Source organism: Crotalus tigris, unplaced genomic scaffold, assembly GCF_016545835.1.
Source record: "Crotalus tigris isolate CLP2741 ecotype Arizona unplaced genomic scaffold, ASM1654583v1 scf7180000017781.746583, whole genome shotgun sequence".
Lineage (NCBI taxonomy): Eukaryota > Metazoa > Chordata > Lepidosauria > Squamata > Viperidae > Crotalus > Crotalus tigris.
Window position 1 is genome coordinate 541,227 of NW_024096631.1, and position 26,364 is coordinate 567,590.

At 38.3% G+C, this 26,364-nt stretch overlaps 1 protein-coding gene across 3 annotated transcripts in view; it reads left to right on the top strand.

The window, feature by feature from the left end:
- The window catches only part of VGLL4 (vestigial like family member 4), a 109,572-nt gene that overhangs the window by 67,276 nt on the left and 15,932 nt on the right, over window positions 1–26,364 (top strand). Inside the window, exon 1 of one of the 3 annotated variants that reach the window (XM_039342249.1) lies at window positions 20,316–20,465. The exons of the other annotated variants lie outside the window; for them this stretch is intronic. Within the exon in view, the coding sequence (XP_039198183.1) occupies window positions 20,452–20,465 (14 nt within the window). The 5' untranslated portion in view covers window positions 20,316–20,451. Of the gene's footprint in view, window positions 1–20,315; window positions 20,466–26,364 lie in introns of those variants that run through there. 3 annotated transcript variants of the gene reach the window in all.

The window sequence follows — 26,364 nt, forward strand, 5'->3', positions numbered from 1 at the left end:
TTTTATATGCTATCAGTTAATTGCTTAATGTTGTGGCTTAATTTGTGATCCTTAAGAGAAAAGAAAAAATAAGGTTCCTTTCAACTACCACATGAATTTATATAGGAAAATTTAGATAGAGTTGCATTATGGTAGAATTTGGTGACTTTGAAATTAATAAAAGTATAAAAATAACATTAAAAAGTTATGCAGAATGTGTCATTTAATACACACACACATGGAATTTGATAAGCTAAAATCGCATGGTATTTTTCAAATTTATTTATGTTGAAGTTATGAAATTGAATTCCACTCGAAGTAATGTGTATCACATTTTCATGAATATCTCATTAATATTCAGATTTTCAAAAAAAATCAAGTTTTATAGCAATTTCAGAAGTGATTGTAGTATTATTATTTGTATCTTTTTCTATGGCTTTTGGCAGAGTACTTTTAAACATAGGAAGGGAGGTAAAAAGTTAAGAGATCATATCAGATGTACAAAAAATTATATGTAACATTGTATTATGCTTGGCAGCACCCTGATACATTTTGGCTATGATTAATATTGTTATGCTCTTTGTATTGCATTTGTAGGAAATGAAAAAAAGCTATGCTGGCATGATTTAAGAGAATTGCAAATTACAGATGAATTGGAGAGTATTATTTTTTTCAGTTTCAAGTTTTTTATTAATTTTACAATATTACATTTACATATTTGAAAAGTAGCATGGCGTCTGAGCACAGTAATTCTGTTACATTTGAATATCATCAGTACAAATCTCAAATTATTACAACAAACTAATTCCCTCTCTTTCCCCCATGATATCTACTGTCATGTTCAAACCAACACAGTTCTTACTCTATTAATCAAACAAAAAATATCTTTCTAATATTCATCAATAATCTTCAGTCTATACATATCTTAATTAATTTGACGTTCCACCTTTTAGACAATAATGTAGTAAGTTTTTCTTAACTTTAATTTGCCATTGATATTAAGTTTAATGTTTAATCTTTATCATTTCCAGGTTTTAAATGATCCCAATTTCTAAATCTCCTATCTCACATTTGGAGCTAATTTTTTTTTCTTCCCTTCGCTTCCTTCCTTTCTTCCTTTCCAGAAAGAGAAAAAAAAATTGAAAATAAACCACTAACATTTATACCACAAACCCATATACAAATTTAATTATTAGTACTTATACTTTTACTGTCTCAACTCATAACAGTATCTTAAATTCAAATCTTAATTATTTGTAGACGTTCAAATTACATTTAATATTTAATTTTTCCAAATTTTAATTAAACACAATTCCTTTATCCCAATTGCTCATATATTCTAATATTTAAAATACACATCTTATATGTAACTTCTACCCTCTATCTTACCCATCTAATGACAAAATAATATTCTTATTTCAACATATTTCTAGATTTTATATGACCAAAATTTTCTTTATTTCAAATCGTTACAATGTCTTGTGTTCAGAATACACATTCTATCTATTTAGATATATTCTATTTTAGATCTCATATATAGATCAGAACCCCAATCTTTTTCAATCTTATTCTAGCTTTTTTCCTCTGCCAGGTCATTTTTCGTATTTTTGCCTTTAAATCATCAAAAAAATCTCCTTGTATTGTTGTGGCTATTGTTTGATGTTAATAAGAATGTCCAGTTGATGTTTTCTTAAGAGGACTTGATTTAGCTGGTAGTCTCTTTATTTTTCCAGTTCCATGCAGTTGTCCCGAAGTATTTATCTTCTCTTTCATCTGTTTTTCTTGTTTATCTTCAAATTCCTTCTGGTTTATAAGAAACTGCCCTTTCCTTGTTCTCTATTATCAATTTCTTTTTTGTGTTTTCTATTGCCTGTATTTGTTGAGTATCTAAGTCTTCTGTCATAACATTTGGTTGTTTCACTTTCTCTATAGAATTCTGTATAAAATTCTTCGATTGAAGTCATAGTTTGAGTTTGTATATCCAGAGCTTGCATATGTAGAGTTTGGATCATCGCTTTTAACATACAAAGAATTTGTTCCTGTACTTCCTCTGTAGAAGAAATCCTTTCCTGTTCGCCTTCCATTGTAATATATTAAACTCAAGAGAAAGAAACTGACAGTCAGAAAGTCCACCAAATAGGGAGCTGAGCTGAATTTTGCAGATTTATTTATTTATGAGACTTATATACCGCTTTAAGTGCAAGCACCCTCTAAGCGGTGTACACCAGTAAGCAATGTATATATATATTTACATTGCCCCCAACAATCTGGGTCCTCATTTTACCTACCCCAGAAGGATGGAAGGCTGAGTCAACCTTGAGCCGGTGAGATTTGAACCGCTGACCTGCTGAACACAGTCAGCTAAAGTGGCCTGCAGTACTGCACTCTAACTGCTTGTTAGAGTGTCTTGTCTATTTTCAAAGCTGTCAACAAGTATCTTAGATAATAGCAGGTTATGTCTTAGAGTTAGTTGGATCTTTTTAGGGGTTTTTTTTTCACTCTATTTTAAGGGGGGGGGGGACCCGAATCTTCAATAGTAATTAGAATAAAAATCAAGGAAGAAATATATATAGAGAGAGGAGAAAGTTGCAAATCTTATAATCCACCAATTTTAGGAAATAGGATTCCAGTTAAGATCTCAGTATTTTTCCAACATTTTAAACTCCCAAGTAGTTGATAGCTGCTGTTTCTGGAGGGAGGGCTAGAATCCCCCTTCCCTCACCACAGGGGGGAAAGTATTTTAGCAGCTTATGCAGGTAATTAAATAGTTAGGATGTAAGAGAGGCAAACCGCACCCAGTCCTGTCCATGCTGCTTTGAAGTTGCCAGATGGTAGTGTGACTTTGGCTGTTTGCAGCCTAGGGACGAGCCATATTTCTATGGCCAGTCCTTTTGTTCACCAGTTTGGAGGGATTGCCTGGTCTGACGGAAGAGTTGCTGCGAAAGCCCCTCCTTGCTGGTCGCCTTTTCGGGGTGACTTTCGGTCCTTTTCAGGGCCCCCCAGCGATGCGAAACTGAACAGGGGAGAGAGAGCAAGTCTCTCAACCGTCCATGGCGGCTATGTGACGAACCGGAAGTCTGAAGAGTATTATTTTTGTTTGGCCCTATTATATGAAATTTTACATAGGACAAGTTATTTATTGTTTATTTTCTAATCTCTTTAGAGATGAATATTTTATATTTAATTTATTTAAAATGCCTCAAAGTTCGATTTGCAGAAATTATTGGAACAGGAATAGTAAACTATTTGCTTCTTAGCATATATTACCTGATTTTTTTTATTGAAGGAGAAAAAAAATTAAAGTAAAAGTTACTTTTCAACCCACAATTTGTTCATAAAGCAGTTAGTTGTCTTTTGAAGACTCATTTTTATTGCTCCTATATAATTTTTCACCTCTATCCTTGATTCAGTCTGCAAACCTGAACTGCAGTACTTTGGTTTGTTGAATCATACCTAAAACTACATTGATACATCTTTATCTGAATGAAATTTCCTTCTCTTCTTAATAATATTAAAACCTAGGGGCAGACAGAGAAGTAGAAAGGTGGGAGATCAAGATATACAAAATGATCCATGTCTTCATCCAATATTTCAGCTATTTTAACATGCAGGTTTAGCCACAAAATGCATGACCTTGAAAAGGAATGGATTTTTTTTTTTTTTTTTTTTTTTGCATAATCTAAGATTGGCAGTGATATTTGACTGCATTGGGCATATTCAGAATCAGGCTATCCTATTGGTAGTCAGGCAACTCTCAAATATGTAGTACAATATTTATCCTTTCACATTAGCTAAATTAATTTATAATGTTAGCTGTTAATGCAAGTTTGTCACCTGAAGTGATAAGAGTAACTGGCAATTTCTTTGTGACCACTGAAGGAAAACATAAATTATCTAAGATGCTGGATTCATTTAGGTTCCACATTTGATTTTCATTGGAAAGAGAATAAACGGGTTTTCCAAATAATGACCACACATTCCTCTGGACTTTAAGTCTTCCCTGATCTGATGTGCCACTAGCATATTGGATGTGAGCGACCCAAATCCTTAGCAACTGTGGACATTTCTGAAGGGCACCAGGTCAGAGAATATTACTGGAGACTTTTCAATTTATTTTCACTTGTTGTGTAGCCTACTATCCATACTCTCCTACAAAAAAGCAAGCTGGAAAATTTTAATGATCTTTCTAAAATATCAGATCTTACAGACTGAAGAGGAATTATTTATTATGCTAATACAAGTAGTCCTCGAGTTGTGTCAATTTACTTAGCAACAGTTCAAAGTTATGACACCCCCTCAAAGCACTTACGACCTGGTCCCAAAGTTACGTGTGTTGCAGCAAAATGGCAGTTGTTCACCCTTACAACCAACTGCAAAGATGCTGCAACATGCCCCCTGCCTATTTCCCCCCATCCTGCCCTGCCAGGCACTGGGCCTGCTTTGCTCCTCCCCATTCCATCACCAATTGTTCACTTTCTTTCAAAGATCTCCAGAGCTCAAGATGTTGGGGTAGAAAAGAACAAGCTGGGTCACATGGCAGAAAAGCAGCCATCTTATTCTCGGGCGCTGGCAAAGCTGTTTTCCTTTTGTTGCTAGATACTATCCTTCCTTCCTCCCACCATTAGCTCCACTAGTCTTAAACTAGTCGAATTAATGGTGGTGTAGGGAAGGCATGAAGCAATGGCAAACGTTTCCTTCCTACAGGCTTCTTTCCTCTTCGCAAAAGCACCTTTGCAAAAAGGAGAAGCGTGTGTGTGTGTGCACGTCTTTATGCATGCTTCCTCCATTCGCAAAAGCACTTTTGTGAAAAGGCAAAGTGTGTGTGTACATGTGCATCTTTAAGCACACTTCTTCCCTTTTTTGCTACATTGCCCAGCCTGTTCTTCTTTCACTAGCCCCTCCCCCAATAATCCTTCCCACCCCGAGATACCCAATATACACTTAAGAGCAGGGGTGGCACAGTGGTTAGAATGCTCACTCCAGCAGTTCGATTCTGGACTCCTCAAGGAAGGTTCAAGGTTGATCCAGCCTTCCATCCTTCCGAGGTCAGTAAAATGAGGACCCAGATTGTTGGGGGCAATATGCTGACTCTGTAAACCACTTAGAGAGGGCTGTAAAGCATGGTATATAAGTCTATGCTATTGCTTTGCTATTAACAACCTGTGCATTCAATTAACAAATGCCTTGGTGAGAGCAGGGATGGAGGCTCATTCACTTATCGTGATTCATTTAACATCTTCCTGGGTTATGACCGTAATGGACAGACTCCATTATGCTTGTAATCTGAGGTCGACCTGTACTATATGTTCAAAATACCTGAAAAACCTAATAATACCTACTGATTTTCTGGTTAATTTAACTTGCTCTCCAGTATCCATAATAAAATTTTGATTTCCTATTATACTTTCCCAACCCACAGGAACCGTGGGGGGAAGTGATCATGCAATATTGGAATTCAACATTATGGAAGCACAACCAGTAGAAAACAGTCAAACTAGAGTCTTGGAGTTTAAGAGAGCTAATTTCAATAAACTTAGAGAGAGCATGGGAAGGATTCCATGGATGAGAATACTCAAGGGGAAAACAACTCAAGAAGCTTGGGAAATTTTGAAAAGTGAAATAATAAAAGGCCAGTCTAGCACAATACCAGCAAAGAAGAAAAATAACAGCTCTCAAAAGAAACCAGTATGGCTGCATAAAGAACTCTCTGATAAATTGAAAGATAAAAACAACAAGTATTAAAAGTCGAACTAACTAAAGCAGAATATCAGCAAATAGTCCAAGCCTGCAAAGATGAAGTGAGGAAAGCTAAGGATCAAAATGAACTAAGGCTTGTGACCAAAGTCAAAAAAAAAAAAGCTTATTTCAACATGTAAAAAACAAGAAAAAAGGTTAAGGAAATAATTGGTCCATTAGTGGGGGAAAGAAGGTGACAAGAAAGAGGGAGAAAGCAGAAATATTTAACTCATTTTTTGTATCTGTCTTTACACAAAGGGAAAAAAACAGTCCAACCTATCAAAAACAGTACCCATAAAAAACAGATTAGAAACACAAGTTAAGATAGGCAAGAAAATGGTAAGTGAGCACCTGTCCAGCCTAGACGAGTTCAAATCACCAGGACCAAATAGATTACACCCCAAGGTTCTCAAGGAACTGGCAGATGTGATCTCAGAACCACTGAACTATATTTTTCAAAGATCTTGGAGCACTGGGGAATTTTTCAAAGATCTTGGAGCACTGGAAGAGAGCTGAAGTAGTTCCCATCTTCAAAAAAGGGAAAAAAATAGATCCAGGAAACTAGAGACTTTATCAGCCTGACCTCAATAACTGGAAAGATTCTAGAAAAGATAATCAAACAATGAATCAGTAAACACCTAGAGGCCAACAAAGTCATTACTAAAAGCCAACATGGGTTTGTGAAAAACAGATCATGACAGACAAATCTTATTGCATTCTTTGACCAAGTGACAAAATTAGTGGACCAGAGGAATGCTGTGGATATAATTTACTAGGACTTCAGTAAGGCATTTGATAAAGTAGATCACAACCTACTACTTGATAAGATAGAAAAATGTGGGTTAGATAGCATCACCCCCAAATGGATTCGTAGCTGGCTAACCGGCCGTACTCAGCGTGTGGTCCTCAATGGAACCACATCTACATGGAGGGAAGTGTGTAGTGGGGTGCCCAAGGGCTCTGTTCTGGGCCCAGTGCTCTTCAACATCTTCATCAACAATTTAGACGAGGGGATAGATGTAGAATTCATCAAATTTGCAGACAACACCAAGCTGGCTGGAGTAGCCAACAGTCCAGAAAACAGGCTTAAGATACAGGAGGATCTGGAAAGACTTGAACACTGGGCGCTATCTAACAAAATGAAATTCAGTGGTGAAAAAAGTAAGGTTCTAAATTTAGGCAAGAAAAACCAAATGTACAGGTACAGTATAGTATAGGTGGTACCTTGCTTAATAGTAGCAACTGTGAGAGGGATCTCGGAATCCCAGTGGACAGTCACTTAGATATGAGCCAGCAGTGTGCTGCAGCTGCCAAAAAAGCCAACATAGTGTTAGGCTGCATTAACAGGGAAAGAATCAAGCTCACGTGAAGTATTAATACCACTTTATAATGCCTTGGTAAGGCCACACTTGGAATACTGCATCCAGTTTTGGTCACGATGTAAAAAAGATGTTGAGACTCTAAAAAGAGTACAGAAAAGAGCAACAAAGATGATTAGAGGATTGGAGGCTAAAACAGTGGTGGCGAACCTATGGCAGGTGTGCCAGAGGCGGCACTCAGAGCCCTCTCTGTGGGCACGTGCACCATCGCCCCATTCCTGCCTCCCCTCACACCCCCTCCTCACCAGCAGCCCCCCCAGAGGAGATTCACCCCTGGGCATGGCCTGCGCAGAGCAGCGCAACCAAGGACATAGCACCCGGGCAGCAGGGACAAGTCTCGTGCCCCGTTGTGTACAAATCATGCTGTGGGGTGTGGGCAGAGGCTGCCATTGTACTGCAGGGCTGCCTGGGCGATCTGTTGCAGAGGCCATGAAGGCGGTGGGTGGCCCAGGGGGCGGGGGCAGAGCAGGGAGGGCTGAGCAGGGGTGGGGCAGTTTTTGGTCACTCGGTCTCTAAAATGTTTGCCATCATTGGGCTAAAACATATAAGGAACGGTTGCTGGAATTGGATATGTCTAGTTTAATGAAGAGAAGGACAAGGGGGGACATGATAGCAGTGTTCCAATATCTCAGGGGCTGCCGCAAAGAAGAGGGAGTCAAGCTGTTCTCCAAAGCACCTGAAGGCAGGACAAGAAGCAATAGATGGAAACTAATCAAGGAGAGAAGCAACTTAGAACTAAGGAGAAACTTCCTGACAGTTAGAACAATTAACCAGTGGAACAACCTGCCTCCAGAAGTGGTGAATGCTCCAACACTGGAAGTTTTTAAGAAGAGACTGAACAGTCATTTGTCTGAAAGGGTATAGGGTCTCTGGCCTGAGCAGGGGGTTTGACCTCCAAGGTCCCTTCCAACTTTACTACTACTACTACTACTACTATTACTACTACTACTACTACTATTACTTTTGTAATATTCTTCCTTTTGGTTGGTAGTTATGTCCTGTGGAAATGTTTATCAAGTGAAAAATGAAGAATCCATACCAACTACTCTATTTAATTGCAGGATGTCTTTGCAGTTTTATACATCTGGTCCAATTTATTTCAGATTGAAAGTATCTGGATATTGCTGTGCCAGTGGAATGCTAATTATGTGTTGTCCCTTAAAATTTAAACTGAAGTCTCTGGCCTGACTTATATTGTATGCATTTTTCATTTGTTAGATCATAGGTATTTTCTCCTTTTCATAGTTTAGCTGAAAACAAGGCTCCCTTTATTCTTCAAGGGAGCTCTTTATAGCTGACCTCAGCCTTTTCACAGTAGGCATAATTTCTGCCTTAAAAGTCTTCTATGCTGAGCTTTATCATTTTTCTACAGGTTATTTTTTATTAAGAAATAGACAAAAAAAGAACAACAGCAAATGTAATGGTAACTATTACTTCATTTTTGTAGAACTTTTAAATAGGAGCTTTTTATTTTATTTTAGTTTATTGGATTATATTGTTTGTATGTTTTTCTGTATTCATATGAACTTATCTACCTCCTGGCTTCTAAGACTCCAGATGGTTTGCCATAGAAAATTGTTAACTATTAATTATAAGTAATGAGATTTATTAATCATAATGATTGTGTCAAAGCAGAATTTAGATATCTATGGAATTTTATCATAAAACATTCTGAATCCTTTTACCAAGATTTTAATGTTTGTGAAACTGTTATAGCAGTTCCTTGGAGGTTTTTTTGTGGAGAAGATTTAGCAATGATCTGACTTATAACTCCCATATTTTATGACATAAATGGATCATGACATAGTTTCTCTAATATTATACTGTACTACAAAGGATAGTGGGAATTTGAATGGTTGTACTCTGAACAAGGCTCTTGGGATGCTGTTAAGATAATGAACATAAGACAGTAGTTTAGTAAAGTGACAAAATCAAGTACTGTTTTGTTGTTTTATGTGTTTAAATATGTAGTTCTGGTTACTCCAGTAGAACTAACTTACAAGTCTGCTGTTATGAGATTGTTTTTATTATTAGGGCTATAGGCTGCAGAACTCCAAATTCTACTACATACTTTTTGCAACCAGACTCGTATCGTACTCTCTTGCAGGGCAAGGCTTGAGTGCTCTTTTTCATCAAGACTATTAAGAAAATGAAATATAAACTTTCAAAATTTGTATTTATGAAGACAGAAGGAATCATAGGCTATATTTTCACGTGGCCTGGTTTCAGTATGATGCATTGGACACAATATAGAGACTTAATCTGGACATTACACCATTTAAAAAAAAAATCTACCCCTGTCAGGAAATCATAATTTCTGGAAATGTTAAGCATATTTTTAAATACTTTCTTTATTTGAGAATAAAATGTTCATTAGCTTATGAGGCCCTTAGCATGATCAGTATGAGCACATGGTTTCACAAATATATTCCTTCTGGCCTCATTTTGAAAGCTGGAGATTTGGGGAAATGCATTTTCTTAATGAGAAAAACCTGAAGAGACCTGTCACTTGATTGATCTTGAATATATTTCAAAATTGCTGTTTTGATAATTAAACTGTTCTTAACTAATGACTCAATTAGGAATGTTTTATTCTGAATATGTGAGAATTTTCAAGTCTGTGGTTGGTGTGTGTGTGTTTAAATCTTACAATCCTTTTGGCTTCAGAAATGTTGAAAAATTGGCAATTTTCCATTGTTCTTATAGAGAGATTGTGGAGGAAAAAGAGTTTATATCTCATGAATGAATTGTGTATACAATTCCTTTGCTTAATGGATTGAATAGCATATCCCCTAGTCCTATTCATAGCTAGTGAAATAACCTGATTCCTATACACATTTTGGATGACAGCTCCTTCAATTCTTTTCTGTTTGCCAATCTGACTGGCATTCATGGGGGTCAAAGTCCAAAACATCTGGAAGGCATCAGGTTGGTAACCATGTCCTACAGTGGTAAAATAAAGGGCCCTTGGAAAAATGGCACTTGGATTTGGTATCTATATAATTTACTCTCTTCTCAGTACATACTGTAAATGTAATAGAACACATCTGCTGATTTGCCTTTTAATAAAGCAGTGAAATTAAAAGCAAACTATTCAATTACAATATTTAGAATAACTATCCAAGTCCTTATGTTTATACCATTCATTTGTCTATTACATAATAGATACAGGTATAGAAGAAAAAATACAACAACAACAACAACAACAACAACAATAATAATAATAATAATAATAATAATAATAATAATAATAATAATAATAATAATAATAATAGAGTTGGAAGGCACATTGGAGGTCTTCTAGTCCAACTCCCTGTTCAGGCAGGAAACCCTATACCGTTTCAGACAAATGGTTGTCCAGTATTCTCTTAAAAACTTCCATTCACAACTTCTGGAGGCAGGTTGTTCCACTGATTATACTATGCATAGTATTTAAGTCAATAAATGCATAGTAAATCATGTTGTCTGTAATAATCCATAATAAGGTTAGTAAGAGCTTAGAGCATCACAAATGTGTTTTTTATTTTTATTTTATTAGAATTCTTAAACATAATAATTTATTAAACATAGTTAAACAGATTAAAGTTAATACAAACTACAAAAAATAAATATATAGTGCAGAAAATAGATGAATACACACACACACACATACAAAGAGGGAGGGAGGGAGGGAGGGAGGGAGGGAGGAAGAGAGAGAGAGAGAGAGAGCGCAGAAGGAAAGAAATATTTAAAGATGATTTTCCCCTTGTCACAACAAATGTGAACAATTTTAACAACTAATCACCTGCTCTTAAAATACAAAAAACAAAACAAAACACCCTTCATACCATATCTCATTTCCTATCTATATATAGATCCTTACATTCAGTCCTGGTCAGCAAAAGTCCATTAAGGCTTGCTAGAAATAGCAACATACCTATTTTAATCTTGATCAAATAAACCCATTTCACATTCATTTCTTTTACGTTTAACAATATTGATCTTTAATCTCTTCAGATAATATTCTAGAACTTGTTTTCTTTCATTTTTTTTGTCCCTTCTCACAAAATCCTTCAGAATTGTAACAGATCTCTTCTGTAGATCCAATATTAAAATATTATCCAAGATACTTTTTTGCTTTTCCTGTTACATATTCTTTTCAATTATTTATATATCTGCCAATATAGGAGAGAGACTGACCGAACCAGGGGGAGGAGTCAAATGAGGAAAAAACCTTGAATCTTATGTGGGCACAAGAGGATGAAGTCCAACTCCCATGCCATTGAACCTTATCTAGCCTCACCCAGGTGCAGCCATTAATCTGAGAAGATTCTTTTTATAGGCTTTAACAATAAAATAGCTAACTGAACTTTTCCAGCATGGGTCTGGTTGTTTGCACCTGGCATTTCATTTGTAAATTTAGTGTAACATCTTTTTCCATATCACTCTTGCAGCCTGACATTTTCAGATCCACTTTTCTCTTAAAAAGTTGCATATCTATAATGGCAGACACTTTTAAGATTGACTTCTATCATTTATTTATTTATTTGTTTGTTTATTTATTATTTACTTGTTTATCAAACTGCTCATCTCCCTCTTAATTACTGGACAGTAATTGAAAGTAATATTGTATGTATAATACTGTATTATATTGGAGATATTTTAGGGTTATCATAATACATAGTTTATTAATATGTTATTTTTTTTAGATGGAAATTTATAATTTACCATATTAAATGGATGTTTTGCCATTTCTTTCTGAAAAGCATTTATTTTACCTGTTATTATGATGGTGATTTTCTTTGAATCTGCTTTTATACATGTACAAATCAGTTTTTCATTTTTCCCAAACATGGAAAAGTTGTGTTGTCTCTGCCATGACAGCATATGCATCTATTTTTCTTTGTGGTCTGATGGGTGAGCGGGGAGTGCAAAGTTTCCTGTAACCCTGTAATTGAAAACTGTTTTCTTGAAGGTAGATCAAACCAGTTCCCACCCAAACCTCTGCTTTTTATCACCATTAATATAGCTGGCTGTGTCTGAAAATGGCTTCCTTCATTTTATTTCTTTTCTTTTGACTTAAAACTGCTATGTCTGGTGTTGCTACTATGCCTTTTACTTTACTCCAATCTTCTGTTCCATCAATAAAGTGATACTGATTTCCTTCTAGGGGCAGAGGGCCAAGAGGTCTCCTCAAATGGATGACAGGTAGAAATCCAGTTGGTGCAACATTACCTGGGGCACCAGCATCTTTATTGCATGACTTCATCTGCCTGACAGGCAGTACTTCAGCCAGTGAAGTTACAAAGGCCTGGGAAGTTTTTCATTTAGACATTATATACAAAATTTCTTCTTTGTGCAGTTTTGCGTCCTGAAAAATAATATGAAAAGGAGATTTTTTTTCAGGGGTGGAAAGTTTAGACAATAAGAGTTGGCTTTAATATTAATTTTGTAGTCTTGACTTTTCTCATCATTTCCACATAAGCATAATTGCTAATGAAGATATATATTGTTGTGCAGGAAGGACAAATTTCCTGAATTTCCTTTCACATATATTTTTAATGAGTCAACGGAAATAAAGTCACAAATAACCCTCAAAGTCTACTTCTTAGGCAACAGAAGGGAAGTGGAACTGCATGGATGTCATAACTGTCTCAACTAGGGATTATAGTCTGCCAGGGAAATCTGAATCTCCTTGAGCAAACATGTAAGAGATTAAAAAAAACGTCAAAATACTGAGCTGCTCAGTGAAATAATAATGTTTCACTCATTACAGATTTTCTACTGGTAAGAACTTAATTTAAATGACAGCCAAACTTGCTGTTTATTCAATGTGAGTCTTCTGTGAACCCCATACTGTTTAAAGAGAAGGCAGGTGTTTTAAATATGAAGATAAAGGGTAGATGCATACAATATTTTTAAAAAATATCTTCATCTAAGAGTAGAAGTGAAATGTAGGTGGATTTGGAAAAAAAATCTTGGCTTAGCCATTTAATGTTTTTAGGCCAGTCATTCCTGGAATTGCAGAGTAGATGGAAAAAAGAAAGTAAGAGATTATACCTACCGTGTTTCCCCGAAAGTAAGGCCTAACCAACAATAAGTCCTTGATTTTGGGGGTGGGCCTAATATAAGCCCTATCCCAAATATAAACCCTAGTTTTGGGGCGAGGCATACACCTAAAAATCAAGCTGGGGGTGGGGGTGTGGAGTTGTCCCACCTGCCCCACACCCACTTACCTTGAGCCAGGCCTCTGCTTGCCAGCCCTCTTCTTCTGAGGCCTCTTCTGCAGCCAGGCCTGTGTTTCTCTGTCACAGGCCTTTCTGGAAGGCTGTGCAGCCAAGAACCGAGCTATGGATAGCTCCGTTCTGCAAGACCTCAGCAGCCAAGTACCAAGCTATGGATTGAATCCATAGCTCAGTACTTGGCTGCTTAGGCCTTCTGGAAAGGCCTGACTGCAAAATGCAGGCACCAATGCAGCTACAGAACTTCGGCCCCAGAAGAAGTGGAGTGGCTTGGTGGGGCTGTCAATGCCAGAGATGAGGTAAGGCCTACCCTGAAAATAAGACTTGGTGCCTCTTTTGGAGACAAAAAAAAATAAGACCCAGTCTTATTTTTGGGAAAACACGGTAGGTGCTTTTGTCTAACTTTTCTTGCCACGGCAGAAGTCATAGCAGGAACTTTCTGAACTTTTGATAGTGGTTAAAAAAGTATATGCAGGATTACTAAGACTAATGTCATCAGCCTTGGGACTATTTTATTATTTTATTTTATTTAAATTTATTTGCTGCCCATCTCACTGTAAGGTGAATCTGAGTGGCTTACAACATTAAAAGCAATAAAACCATAGATCACATCCAGATTGTTCAGCAAATCATTGAAAGGCATAACGACTACACAACGAAGCCTCTGTGCATGGCTTTCATTGACTACGAAAAGGTGTTTGACTCAATATGCCAACAAGCAATAATTAAGGCATTGCTCAACCAAGGCATAGATATTGCTTACATAAACTTCAATCAATACATAAAAAACAATGGCAACAATTTGCCTTAATGATTTTAAAGTGGAAATCAACATAAAACCATGAATATATCTCTCTGTGTGTTTTGTTGTTGTTTGTTTCCTTATATATATTATTACAATAAAAATACAGATTATGACTAAAGGATGGGGAGGAAGCAGAATGTACAGGGGGAAAGGTAGGATCTTCTATTGGTCTGTTAACCACCTCTATCATGATATTCCCCCAGTTGGGGCTTCAAGCCAATTGTTTGTGACATAAGTGAAAATATTTGTATTGGCTATTTTTTTGGCTTGCAGAACATTCTCCAGATGTTGAGATTCATAATTCATCAATATCTGGAGGACCCCAGGTTCCCCATCCATAGATCCTTTAATGAGACTATCTAATCAGGAGAAAGAGTATTATCGATTCTTGTCTGCCTAAGGGCCCAGTTCCCTCACAGAAAGGAAACCTCCACAAGAAGAAAGATGTCTCTTTTGACCAGTGGTACAGCTCACTTGGACAGACTTCAAAGCTCTGGAGCCAGAGAAATCAGCTGTGAAATCAGCAGAGAAAGAGAAAGACCCAGATGGGGCAGGGCCACAAAGATCTTTTAGAAGAACCTGGTTATTAGAATCTGGAGTATCCATTCTTCTTAATTTTAAAATAATTTATGTCATCAGTGCAAGAAGTTGGACACAGCATTTTAGATACTTTATTTTTTTCTTGATGAAGTATCCTTGTTTTAAATAAAACAATGCTTAATGTTATCAGAATAGTGGCAAATTTAATTTTAAGTCCGCTTACAATATAAAATTATGTATACACAAGAGTTTTTGTTTCTGAATGAATGATATTCTTATAAGCAATATCTAAGCAGTCTACTATCCCATAGAGCTAAGCAAAATTCACATGTGTTTATGCGCTCCTTTTATTTTAATGAACCCAATGCTTATGATCCTATGTCAGACCTGGGCATTTTACAGTCCTGGGGCTACATTTGGCCCCCTGGCTGTCCCTCTCTGGCCTGCATGAGGTTAATTGGAAATTAAAAATAAAATGTAAATGCACATAATACAACTGCATTGCTTTTATTTTGAAGTTGACTGCTATTTTTTTCCCAATTTATGTATGTGTGGGCAGTTCATAGTAATGTGTTGATTCTGTTGGTTGGACCCTCCACAACAGTCCCAGTTTCTCAAGTGAACCCTTGGGAAAATTGCCTATACATACAGGGCCTTAGCTAAGTAATTCTTTTAAAATTATAGTCTAGATTTTGTGTCTGTGGAAGAAAACTTTTAAATTTGTTACTTTTGTTCAGCTATTTCCCAGATGTTTCCTACAGTTTCACAGATGTACCATTTACCAGAGAGTTGTCCTCTTGAGAGTTAGAATGTTTTGGACACAGTTGCTATAGACAATGGCTATAAAATCAGTATCTGGAATAAATTCATACATTTGCTTTTAGTTGAATAAGGTTTCTTCCCAGTCTACAAATGATTTGATTTTCTTTTATAGTATTATAACCTGCTACAGCTCCTCACAGAAAAACGTTACTATTGATTCTTTTTAAAACTGTCAGTTATTGATATAGTCAAGACAGGGTAGGTTTTCATAGTGTTATAAATTTCTCCAAGTAGTTTTAATTGTTTAGTACGATAGTTGGATTCAGTACTGCTAATATTGATTTTCTGATTACTGTTATCCTTTTGTAAGTCCATCTGAAATTAAAAAAAAAATTCAAAGCCAATACATCTGTACCGTTGTTGGCCTTGAAAGCTAAGCAGGTTTGGATATGATTAATACTTGGATGGGAAGCCAGAAGGAAATCTCAGAGCTGTAAGATAAATTTGGAAGTTGAAAAAAAGCCATCCTGGAAAAAAGCAAATCACTTCCATACTGTGGCCAAGCAAACTACATGGATCTCTAGAAAAAAAAAATAGTTGCTGAGTTTGATTTGAAGTACTATTTTTTTTTCTTTATAAGTCTGCATATATACTAAAAATAAGACAAAATCAGAAGACGGGAAAACTCTAATTAAGATATTAAGATAGATTTGTGGAGATCAGTTGAACAGTGATAATATGTGCAGGTAGTTCTCATCTTATGACTATAATGGAGCCCAAAATTTATATTGCTAAGTGAGATACTCATTTTACAATCTTTCTTGCCACAGTTGTTAAATGAATCACTACAGTTACTAAGTTAGTAACACATTTGTTAAATGAATCTGGCTTCCTCGTTGACTTTGCCTGTGAGAAGGATACTGCAACCGTCCTAAATGTGAGTCAATTGCTAAGTGTCTGAATTTTGATTACATGACCATGAAGAATCTGCAAAAGTCATAAGTGTGAAAAATAGTCATAAATCACCTTTTTCAGTTATTGCCGTTGTTAGCTTTGAACAGTCACTAAATGAACTGTTGTAAGTCGACAGGTGGATTACCTGTATTTTAAATCTTAATATTCAGTTTGATTTCAGAAAAATAGTAGAGTTTTTTTGCAGATGATTTTATTTGCATATTTGCCTTTTCTTTTATGGGCTGGTTGCCTGTTCTACCTGTGATTTTGCTGTCATGGAACTTTCTTCTTTTATGTTAGATTTAATTCTTTTTAAATTGAAAGATCATGTGCTCAAATCATCCTTTATGGTGTGACTTTGACATATAATTTCTACTCTTCTATCTAATGGCAGCAGAGTTACTGGGAATCAGGCAACTTGTAAAATTATTGCACAGTCAGCCAGATATTTAGACTGGATTTGGCATTTTATCCACCTATTAAGTCCTTCTCAAGGACCTGGGATAGACAGATGTGGCTGGTAGATGGTATTAAAGGCCTTTTGCAATTTACTGATTGTGATTCTGTCAATGCTGATTGTGTTCAAGTGATGCTCCAGAAGTTTTGGAATTGCATCCAAAGTGCTACTACTATTAGTATTGTCTGTGTGCTCTTTTGCTATAGTTCTTCTACTTCTGTTTAGAGGTATATGTATTTTGTGATTTTCTCCAGTTCTTTTTCTTCTATTTTGCTGTCTCCAGATAATATCACGCCCACTATTCAAACTTTTTTGCCTTTGTTATCAACAGTTGTTTAGTCTGGAGTGTTATGTGGCAGCTGCTTGACTGTTTAAATTCTAAAGGACTTACAATTCTAAGTTCCAGTTCTTCATTTTTTTATGACTTTATTTCATGGTCCCACCAGTTCTTGCTTACAGGCAAATCATATTTCTTGCAAATCTTTCAGTACACCACAATGGTTGCTACTTTGCAATGCCATTGTGTGTAGTCAGTCTGTGCCATCTTTTTGCAGCAGCTGTTTCTTTAGCCTCTTTGTGGCATTTGCTGTCTGTTGCTGCCTTCTCTTTTCAGAGAAATACACAGTGTGTGAAGCATGTTTGCATTCCTCTGTTGGTACAAAAGACTGGATAGGATCTTTTAATCCTATTGAGATTATTTAGTTTATTAGATTTTTATTACTTTTAGCTTGCCTTATACAGTAATAAAGTAAAGTAACTCAAGGTGGTGAACCTATAGACTGCTCCTTTCTCCTTTTATTTTCCCCACAACAACAACAGCAACCCGGTAAGATGGGTTCTGCTGAGAGAGAGTGATGGGCCCAAAGTCACCCAGCCAGCTTTCATGCCTAAAGTGGGGTACTAGAACTCATAGCCTCCTGGTTTCTAGCCTGGTGCCTTAACCACTAGCCAGGGGTAGGCAACCTTGGCTCTTTTATGACTCATGGACTTCAACTCCCATAACTCCTGAGCCAGCATGGCTGGCTCAAGAATTCTGGGAGTTGAAGTCCACGAGTCATAAAAGAGCCAAGGTTGCCTACCCCTGCACTAGACCAAACTGACTCTTTCCCTAAGATAGTGCAAGAATACATCAGGTTTGATATAAAACAGATAAATACTTTGAAAAATGGGCATCAGATGAGATTTGTTACTCTTATAAATGCTATTCAGACTGATTATTCTCTGAGCACACTTGAGTACAACAGAATTAAATACTCTTCTGTGTAGAAACAATCCAGTAGAATAGACATAATGCTGAACTATCTGCTCTCTATACAGTGTAATGTATGACGTTTATGGCCTCATAACTTCTGCCCTAGGTGAGTTTTTATTTATTTACCAATGCTAGGTTTATGCCATTTTCTTATGTTTACAGAAATACCCACAACTATGCAGATAGTCCTTGACTTACAACCAGGGCTTTTTTTGTCATAGAACGCCCAGAACAGAGTTCCGGCATCTTTTTTGGATGGAACCTTGTAGGGTAGGCAAGGCAGATTGTATGACATGTGTGAGTTCCGGCACCTTTTTTTTTTTTTTTTTTTTTTTACAAAAAAGCACTGCTTACAACCATTCATTTAGCAAGTGTTTCAAAGTTATAACAGTACTGAAAAGAGTGATTTGTGAGTGGTCCTGACACTTGCCATCCTTGCAGCATCCCCAAGGTCATGGGATTGCCATTTAGACGCCTAGCAACTGACATGTATTTACAATGGTTGCAGTTTCCTGAGGTCACAGGATTGCCATTTTTCAACATTTTCAGCTGGCTTCTGACAAGCAACGTCAATGGAGGGGAAACTGGATTCACTTAATGACCATGTGATTTGCTTAGTGACTGTAGCAAAAAGGGTCATTAAAAAGCATGGTCATGTGATGACTCACCTAGCTGTTGTTTAGTAATGAAAGTTCTGGTCCCAATCGCCATAAATTGAGGACTACAGTGCTGTTCAGGTTTTTAAAAAGTGGTGTAAGTGATTGTTCCCTTATGTACAATAGATTTATTTTGCAGTGAAGACTAGGGAGGACTGTTTGGTAACTTACATGCAAATTGATCTTACTTAATATCGATTGCAACTGTATACATTAGCTCTTCTTGGAGTTATAGTTGAGCAGCGTCTTTAACTTGTTCTTTTAATCAGTGCTGTATTACATTAAACCAGTGTTTCCCAAACTTGACAATTTTAAGGCATGAGGACTTCAACTCCCAGAATTCCACAGCCAGCAACGTGGCTGTGGAATTCTGGGACTTGAAGTCCACATGCCTTAAAATTGTCAAGTTTGGGAAACACTGCATTAAACTATGCTGCAAGATATATGTTCTCAGCAAGATTAGGGCTGCCATAGTTGGACTACAAAAGTCCACATTACGAGAGAGATTTCTGTACCTTTCCTGATATCTAAAGGTCATCCAATGTATTTGCTTCCCACTCGAGAAGGGGATGTAATGCTTAAGATGAATACTTATGCCAATTTTTTAAATTTAGTTTCATAATATTTCAATAGGTTTGTGTTGTTTATATTAGCCTTTTGAAGAAGAAGAAATATTGCCTTGAATTTGCAAATATACTCTGACAGTGTATGGAGCAGCTTCCTTTTCTGACTTGAAAGTACAATAAAGTTTAGCTCCTTCTTTCCTTCCTTCCTTCCTCCCTCCTTCCCTCCCTCCCTTTTTAAAAAAGATGCCACTGTGATTTTCAGTTGGAAAATGGATATGGTGTTTAAGTTGGCATTTGAACTGAAATTATATATGAATTCGTAACATTTCCAGGATTGTGGCTATGCCTTTTCTGTGAAAGGAATACAAAAGGTTTGTAAAGATGTCAGAGGCCTTTTTGCTGAATATATGCTGACAATATATGATACAGTGCAAAGTTACTGTATCACAAAGGATCAGTCAGTCTCCCCCCCCCCCCCGTATGTATGGTATGTTGTATGGTCCAAGGTAGTACATTTTGTTGCCTGTTAAAACGTGCACACTTGCAAATGAATGTGAGCCTTCAAAAATAGCGAGCAAACCTGGCAGGGCAATTGAAAAGAAAAGGAAGAAAAAGTCATGTGGCCACTCTAGGAAGAGGGCCAAATTGCTGTTTTTCTCTCTCTGCTGTGTGAATTACAGTAAAATCTCCCTATCTCAGGCTTGTCTCATGGACTGGAAGTATGCCTGCCTCTGCCTTGGCTGTCTGTCTCTCTCTCTCTCTCCCCCCCCTCCCCTCTCTCCTTCCCCCATTCATCATCTCTTTGCCACTAGCTAATCGGTCTCCATGGCAAGAGGGAGTCCAGAGTTTTCTTTTTCCCTGGGAAAGAGAGAACCCGCCTGACTGCCTTGGAGGGAAACTCCCCTCAGCCAAACGCAAAATCCTTGCTCCGGAAAGGAAAAGGAGAGCGGCCACTACAAAAGGACGGTGCCCTTCCTCCCTGGCTTGCTGGCCTGCTTGTGTGCAGCTTTCCAGAGAGAAGGACTCTTATTCTGACAGGGCCTTCTGCCTGCTGAGCTGTTTGTGCGGGAGAGACCTTGCCAAGTTTGTGAGGCCCAAGGCTTTCTTGTGGGAGGACGCAGGGCTGTCTTCATGCTCTTTGGCAATGATTAAAGTGAGGTTAGTACAAAAAAGAAAGGAGGGCTCCTTTTCCCCCCACTCTTTGTTTTTTCAAACTAGATCTTGCTGTTTAAAACCAGATGGCAGTGCCATATTTTCAGCTGCAATTCATTGAAACTCTTAAGTGTTGTACAAAGAAGTGTAAGAGTGGATCAGTAGCTTACTAATGTTGGGAAGGGAGGGAGAGGGAGGAGCATAGAGGAGGCAACCCTGTTTTTTTTTTTCCTCCAAATATATACCAACTTCATATTTCAAGCACCTTTAGTTACCTTCCTCTGCCCCTGAAAGGAAAAACCAGGACATCGAGGGCAACTTTTGTGCAACAAAATCAAATTGCTTTGGCCTGATTTGAAAATACACAAATCGTGATTGTTTTTTTCTGATTGGCTGAGCTGGCAAGGCAGTGTTGTTATTGTCATGTGACCAGCTTGAGCATGGAATTCTGCATTTTTCAGGCTAGGGTGAGAAGCTGTGTGGTCTTTTGAATAGATTCACATACTACTTATCCTACCCAGAAGTTCATCCCTCTTGATGATTTCAGCATGGCTTACAAATGTTTTCCCCATTTGGAATACATGGCTTGGCCATGCAATGCATATAGCTCTCCTGGGACATCACACACCTCCCCAAACCACCCTTCAAACATGACCACATCTGATGTTCCACGTGGGTGGGGATCTTATCTGGCTGGAGGAAGTAGCTTGGATGGTGTGGGTAGGCAGCTGTGGGCTTTATTAATTCTCCCTAAGGAAATTTAAAGCCCTGGATAAGGCCCCTCCAAATTTTTGAATGTAAAGAGAATAAGAAAATACAAGTCTGCAACATGAGATCAGTACCAGGAAAAGAAGTTTATTTTGACACTTCAGTTATATGGGCTAAGTGGAGAATAATCAAAAGCAGACTTCAGAAGAACTTGTAGAAATCCATTTAAATGATTGAGAAGCCAATGCAGTGTCTTCAAGAGGTCATTCATACCAGATTTGAGATGCAGAGAGCAGCCCTTTTCTTCTGCACCAAGTCAGTGCTTCTCAAGCTTGGCAGCTTTAAGAAGTGTGGACTTCAATTCCCAGAATACCCCAACTGAAAACATGGAACTAAGTGATGTGAGAAATGTTTTTTTTTAAATATTTCTTATGAGTGAAATTTATTATTTTCTGTATTTGACCACTTCCCTTTGTGGGATTTTGAAGAACATTTTTATTGCTGCCTCAGAATGGAAGAAATTAGCAACACCATGTTAGAAAAAACTGCTTCTCTTTAGTGTTTTTTCCTTGTTGGCAGACCTCAAATAAAACATGAATGTACTCATTTGTTTAGGAAAAAAATGTAATTATTTTATATTTGCAAAGATTACATAGCTGGTAATGCTATACAGAGTCAAGCATTGCAGCTGTATACTTCCATTGCTGTGTTCCAAAAACAGAATTGAATTTCATTTACCATTTTTATTAGTTCAGCAACAGCTGACTTTTCTTCTATAGATGGAGAAAGCTTTATATGTATATGACTGATTACAACCAGGAAGAGGCATATCTTAGAAGAGATATGCTATATCTTTTAAGGTTTTTAAAGAACTTATGAGTTCTTTTCACAAATCCTTGAGAATTGCACATGTAAAAAAACAAGTGAGCATATTCTGAGTCCCACCCATCAAATATTGTCTTCTGTTTGGACAGAAGCAAACACTCTCTGTCATAGTGTTTGCCCTCAGAAGTAGGATTCCCCCCCCCCCATGCATGGGACCCATCTTGATCCTTTTTAAAAAAAGCCTCTGAGTTTTTCCTTGGCCCTTGGGTTAAGGCGAATGATGTGGCTTTTATAAGATGTTTCTTTGAATGTTTCTTATTCAGGATATTAACCTTTTCTTTTTATTGCTTTTTTCTGTTTCTAATGTTATATGCCACCCAGAGTCTTTCTGGAGTTGGATGGCCTTCTAAATTTAACAAACAAAGTTGAAAAATACATGCAGATTTTCTAGATTCCTTAACTGTTACGTAATGATAAGAGGATAGCTTCTTTTTCCTTATTTCTTTTTATTTAGGTCAGGGGTCTTCAAACCTGGTCCTTTTATGACTTGTGGACTTCAACTCCCAAAATTCCTCATCCAAGCACGCTGGCTGAGGAATTCTGGGAGTTGAAGTCCACAAGTCATAAAAGGACCAAGTTTGAAGACCCCTGATTTAGGTGGTATTAGGGATACTGCTTCCTTCTATTGACATCCCTCGACCAGTTTCTCAATCTCAGCAACTTTAAGATGTGTGGACTACAACTTTGACTCTACCATGTTGGCTAGAGAATTCTGGGAGCTAAAGACTACATCATAGAGTTGTTATGGTTGAGAAAAACTACCCTAGATGCTGGTTCATTCTCAAGAGTTTTGTAACCACAGTGCCTACAATTGGATGGATATCCCTAAGGCTTGTACTCTGCAAGTAGGATTACAAACTAGCTATTTGTTTTTCATTGAGATTCTTGTACCCAAATACAACACAGAAAGGACAGTTAGAATTGACCTTAACATAAATGATGGGTTTCCCTTTCTAGCTTGTTCCACTTGGTAGAAACCATTGCTGTGCATTCAGGTGGCACAGCAAGATCAGTTCAGACCATGGACTGCTGCATACAGCTTGGAGGAAAGGGGCCTCAGTGGGTGTCTGACGTGGTTAAGTGCAGTTGAATCTAAATCTTCCCCTCCCAAACACACATGATGTTTATTTTGTATGCCAGCGGCTGCCTTTTATTCCCTCAAGACCCTTTGGCTTATGTTTAAAACCTTTCTTTCTCACATCTGTGATCCTTGCCCTTCTATCCTTGTGTATATCTTTCATAATATCACAGTATGCTCCTTTTTGTTTATCTCACTTTGTTAGTAGTTCTGTTTGTTATGGTCAGCACAGGTTCCAAAAATATCTTTTTTAAAAATGTTGTGGTAGAAAGGATTTGTCTTCTGCAGCAACTACAATTAGCAACTGCATCCTGTTTTGTTATATGCTATTGCTGGTGGTTGAATGGGCAAATTGATAAGGGGACCTTTATTGCAACAGATTCCTCTTAATTCAGTGCTAAAAGTTACATGATTCAAATATGTGGATGACTTTGATTGTGCATTTTTCTACTTAATATGGAAAAACTACACCAGCCTCACAAATAGGTGCTAATAGCCTAATATGTAATAAAAATGGTATGTTGAATATCATAAATATAAGTCATCTTGTTTTTCCAATTGGGTTCCCTCAGAAAGTAGAAAATTGATGTGTTGGGACTCAGTGATGGCGAACCTTTTAGAGACCGAGTGCCCAAACTGCAACCCAAAACCCACTTATGTATTATCAGATGCTGGGAGGGCTTAGCCTATTGGGTGGGTGTGGCCCATTGGGTGGACATGGCTGCGGTGGTAACGGCAGACTAGGTGGGACTAAAAAGTTCAATCAATCAATTCCAACTTTGCGAGATCTCCCCCCCCCCCCGCAAGAAGTTGAAATTGATTGATTGATTGAACCTTTTTTGTTTTTGTTTTTTGCACATGGAGGCAGAGGCCTAAAGTGAAAAGCTTTTATAAAATCCAACTAAAGGCCTTGGACTGGGCGACGATGCACATGCCCACAGAGAGGGCTCTACGTGCCAGCTGTGGCACGCGTGCCATAGGTTCGCTACCATGGTGTTGGGTGCTCATGGCAGATCTTATATCAAAGCTCTGAAGGATGTAGGCTTCCAGGAGATCATAAATTAGTCACATGTATCTTTGATAATATTGCCTAAATATGTATAATTTGGATAAAGATGTAATTCCAAGATGTATTTGGTTCTGAGTGAAGGATGGCAGATTAGTATTTGATTCAGGGAAGGCCATAATAGAGCACGGTTCCTGATCTGATACAAGGAGCCTGCTTCAGTAAAAATGTAGTCACAGTATGGCATGGAACAATTCTCAATTTGTGCTGAAAACACCATGGGAAAAATGGAGGGAGGGATTTGGGAAGAATTTGTTAGCATTTTAGTGATGTTGTATCACCTTAAATGGCCTCCTTAATGTGTAGCACGAGACAAAAAGTTTTGGAACAGTTTAAAACAATTACTCAAGATAACTGCCGGGAATGAATCTATTTAACTGATTGGAAAGATTTTTGAAATGTTATTTTCTAGATTTATTACTGGATAGCTATCCTACTGCCTTAATAAAAAATGAATCATATGGTGCTTCTGAGAACCTCACCATTTTAAACCCTAAACTGATGTGTGGTTCAGATGTATTCATCGGTGACAGAGAGATATGTTGATAGCATCCCACCTCTTGTAGGACAGTGGTGGCGAACCTTTGGCACGTGTGCCAGAGGCGGCACTCAGAGCCCTCTCTGTGGGCACGTGTGCCATACCCTGGAGATGGCAACCGTCCCTCTTCAACCAGCCTCCTGCTAACTTGCCGAGGTCCCTCATAGCTGGATGCATCCCAGCACCCATGCACTCGCTGGCCTCTGTGTGCAGGGGCCAATGGTGTCAGGCAGCCGCCGCCCCAGCCCCTGCCTCACCTTGCCCTGTGACAATGGCACCTAAGCCCTGCTTCACCTTGCCTTGCCTCACCCCGCAGGATGAGCCTCCTAACCACCGCCCCACCTGCCAGAGACCCCCTGGATCTCCCCCAACCCTGCCTGGCCCCCACAGGCGTCCCTCCCCATGAGCAACATTGAGGTGATCACACCCACCTTGGTGATCATGACCACTCAATCTGCCATGACCACCACAGCCATGTCCATCCAGTGGGCCATGCCCACCTGGCACCCGGTAATAAATAAGTGGGTTGCAGTTTGGGCACTCGGTCTCTGAAAGGTTCGCCATCACTGTTGTAGGATGTTGACAGACTTAGAACAGATATTGTTTATGAATGCCCTGGAAAATGCTTTTTCTTCAATCTGCTATTAAATTAGGCCAACCAAGTTAGAACTTCAGATGTGCTGTATTATTTTATTGTGTAATATTGCCTGAAATTTGACATTTTAAGTATGATTTTTCTCCAAAACTAGACCAATATCTCTTTTTTACTTCATAGTTATATCCATATAAAAGGGAAAGTTCCTTAGCTGCCAAAAATATTTTTAGTTGTATCACTTTATTCTGATCCTTGGTCAAGAATGCAATAATTTTGATTATCCTTCAATAGACTTCTCTAGGAGTATTTTTAAATGTGTCTGTATGCCTTTAGATATGTAGCTTGTAAAAACATTGAGTATATATAACACTATCCACTTTCAGCAGAAAGCAGCTAGGTATAGTTTAATGATATTGTCGAGCCCCGCAGGGCTAACCTGTACGGGCGGACGCAAGGCCGGCTGTGGTATTGCCGCCGCCCAGCTGCCACTCGGCAAACTGGACCCGTCGCCCAGCTGCCACCTGGCTGACCGGCTCCTGATACCCCGTGGGGTCGACATATACTGGCAGGGGCCTGTCCCGTCAAACCTTCTCCCAGCTGGTAGGCGCAAGCCAGAAAGACACATGGCCAACGGATGCCGGAAGTTGGCTGTGACGCACTTACAGGCGCCGGGAGGACTTTGCAGGCTGCTGGCTGGCTATCGTGACTGACGCTGCCTTTGGTTTCTCGGGCTACCGGGTTCACAGCAGGGTCAGCCTACGGACTAGCGCCTTGCCAGTCCAAGCAGCCAGACTGCCAGAGACACTTAGGGACAGGGAGCACAATGAGAGACAGCAAGGGAAAGAGGAACTTGCCTTACTCTGTTTCCTGGAACGCCATGGAGAGAATGGCACGTCAAGCGGAGAGGGGGGGGGTGACGCCTCTGCTAATTGCTTTTATTCACCACAGGCTGGATGCTGGTTTGCCGGGCGGGGGGTGGGAACAGCAAGCGGGAGCCTATGTAAAGCACTAGGAGCAACTCACTCCCAGTGCTAA